Source organism: Penaeus chinensis, chromosome 5 (assembly GCF_019202785.1).
Source record: "Penaeus chinensis breed Huanghai No. 1 chromosome 5, ASM1920278v2, whole genome shotgun sequence".
Lineage (NCBI taxonomy): Eukaryota > Metazoa > Arthropoda > Malacostraca > Decapoda > Penaeidae > Penaeus > Penaeus chinensis.
In genome coordinates, this window is record NC_061823.1 from 19,799,241 (window position 1) to 19,801,740 (window position 2,500).

Sequence of the window (2,500 nt, forward strand, 5' to 3'; positions counted from 1 at the left end):
CCCCCTGTGCCCGGGCGCTCCCGCTTTCTCTGCCTCGCAGCGCTCCGGCTCCCCCTTATAAACTTGCCTTCTCGTGTCCTTCCCTGCCAGAACCCGGCTGTGAGATCCCTCCCAAAGACCCAGTTCGCCCTCAAGTCCCAGCTTTCTCAACTGCCGCAGCGGAGCCCCACTGTCAACATGGAGGCGCTGTCGATCCAGAGCCAGGTACACTGACGCTGGTGTGGTCACGTAAGGCGGCGGCGCCCTCACCAGGGCTGGTCCAACCACCTTCCCCTCCTTCAGAAAGGGGGCAAGACCTCGCCTACCCACCTCCCACTATAAGGAGAACGGGTGCCAGGGCTGGCCCTTCCACCCTGGAAACCCGTCTCTTCTCCTTCCCGCCCCCTTTTCTCACCTTCTCTGGCTCTCAAGTTATGCTGAGAGTGTCTCTGGTTGATAGAATATTATAGTATTTGTAAATTCTGATCCAAGCTATGTGCTACTTTCTCTCTTTCTCCCTCTATCTTTGAGGTGTATTCACCGTACTTTATAAATTTATCTATAGTGAATGCATGTACCTCCTGTAACTCATCTTAGCTGAGCATGTCACTTTGTTTAGCCTTGTTATAAATGTATCAAACAAAGGACAGCTTTGCAGTGGTCATGTTAAAATAGATTTAGCTCATTGATCCATTTTAGCAATGTCAGACTTCCAGTTTCCTATAGTGTCTGTGATATTTAATGATATCAGCTGTTTGCGACAAGTTCCACTGTATAGTCCCTGACTCTAGGTTGTTAATTAATTTAGTATGTAAATGAGCAGCAGATTGTCTGTCCAAGCACCAGACTTACTTGCCTGCTGAGAGATAGGAGGCACTTTTCTTAGACCTTTTTCATATAAGTTATTTCTTATCATTTCTCTGTGCACAAAGTTTCCTCGTGTAGCCCCAAGTCGCGGTGCTGCTTCACTTCAGTGGTACAGTTACAAGTGCTGGTGTTGAGCTGCCTTAATGTAATCACCTAAGGTATGATGTTCTGGTGTGACACAAGCTAGGAGTTATCACTGTAATCATCAGGGAAGCGCCCTCAGCACGGCCTCAGTGCGGGCGGTGCTGAGGGCCGAGTAGGGTGTTGAGTGTCTGTGTAGCGGGACTCTTACGGTGTGTTATGTCGTGCAGCCGTACCGCACACTGCCACTCGTGCAGCCGTCCGCCAAGGCGCGCTCCGACATGGGGATCGGTAGCATCTCTCACCTGAAGATGCAAGACGATCACATCTCGGGCGACAAGCAGCCTCAGTTAGCGCCACACAGCCAGGCCCTGGCGGCCAAGGCCAAGCACGACGAGCTTGTCATGAAGCAAAAGGTACGGAGGCCGCCGCTGGCTGCCCTGGGGGGTGTGGACGGTCAGGGAGGGGGAGAGGAGGAGGGGGAGGCCATGCAGGGGGGTTGCGAGGGCGGTGCAGTTAGGGGCCGGGAGGGCGGTGGGTCGAGGGCTGCGCCTCGCAGGAGGAATTCCGCCGTAGCCGCATCCGGAGCAACAGCAGCAGCAGCAGCAGCGCCCAGTGGAGGTAAAGTGAAAGACGATTTTATGAAGATTAACAAAACGACGTTCAACATCGGGGGCCAGATTGTTCAGCTGAAGGACCCAGGGAAGGGCGAGGCCCTCGAGGAAGAGAGCACACCGACTTTGACTCTGCGGCGAAGGAGCGCCACGGCCTCGCACGAAGCGGACTTAGAAAAGAGTCTGGACACTCTCCGCCTCGCGCAGCGTGCCGAGGGTGGGAGGAGCCGCTCCTTAGGTTACGAAGTGACGACATCTCGGCTGGAGGAGCTCGAGGACAACGTCGTGCTGCCCCTCCCCTCGAAAGACGAGCCGGAGGTCGAGTACACCTTCTCTCTGCGCCCCCCACCTGCAGCTCGCGAAGTGAGCTCGATGGACGTCGAGGAAACGGTCAGACTGGTCGTGCCGAGGCCCAAGCCGGTGCAGCCGGAAGTGCAGTCGGTCAACGTGAGGGAGACGGTGAGGATTAGAAGGACGTATTACATCCCTTGACCCGCGATGAAGCCTGAGGACTCCTCAAGGAATTTCTCTCGCAAGACGAGAATGAGCTCCGCTGACGTCAGTGGAAAGTCGGCGGAGACTGTCGTGGTATCTGTGAGGAGAATTCAAATCACAGCCTTTTAAAGAAGTTTTCTAAAAAGCTAACAAGCAAACAAACAAAAACGCTCCTCGTTTGGAAGAAGTAGGAGCAAGTATAAGCAGGAAAAGGAAGACAAGTGATAAATCCAGCTTTTCCCTATTGACAGGTTTGCTCTGATCCTGATGTGACTTTATTTTTTTTTGTGTTCTTGTAATCTTGGGAAGTGAACTGACGACAAAACCATAAAATAAATGAAGAAAATAGGAAAGGGACAAAGGAATAAGACGCTGAAGTGAACCAGCTGACAATTGTTTAAAAAAAAGAGGAGAGATTGCTTCTCCAGAAACAGAAAACGAAGAAAAAAAAGAAACCCACCAAG

The 2,500-nt window shown here is 52.4% G+C and overlaps 1 protein-coding gene across 4 annotated transcripts in view; it reads left to right on the forward strand.

The window, feature by feature from the left end:
* LOC125025426 (LIM domain-binding protein 3-like) overlaps positions 1-2,500 on the forward strand; it is a gene marked incomplete at its 5' end in the record, with an annotated part of 36,676 nt that overhangs the window by 4,662 nt on the left and 29,514 nt on the right. For 2 of the 4 annotated variants that reach the window (XM_047613432.1, XM_047613433.1), the window contains 2 exon segments: positions 91-204; positions 1,158-1,343. In XM_047613432.1, the coding sequence (XP_047469388.1) occupies positions 91-204; positions 1,158-1,343 (300 nt within the window). 4 annotated transcript variants of the gene reach the window in all.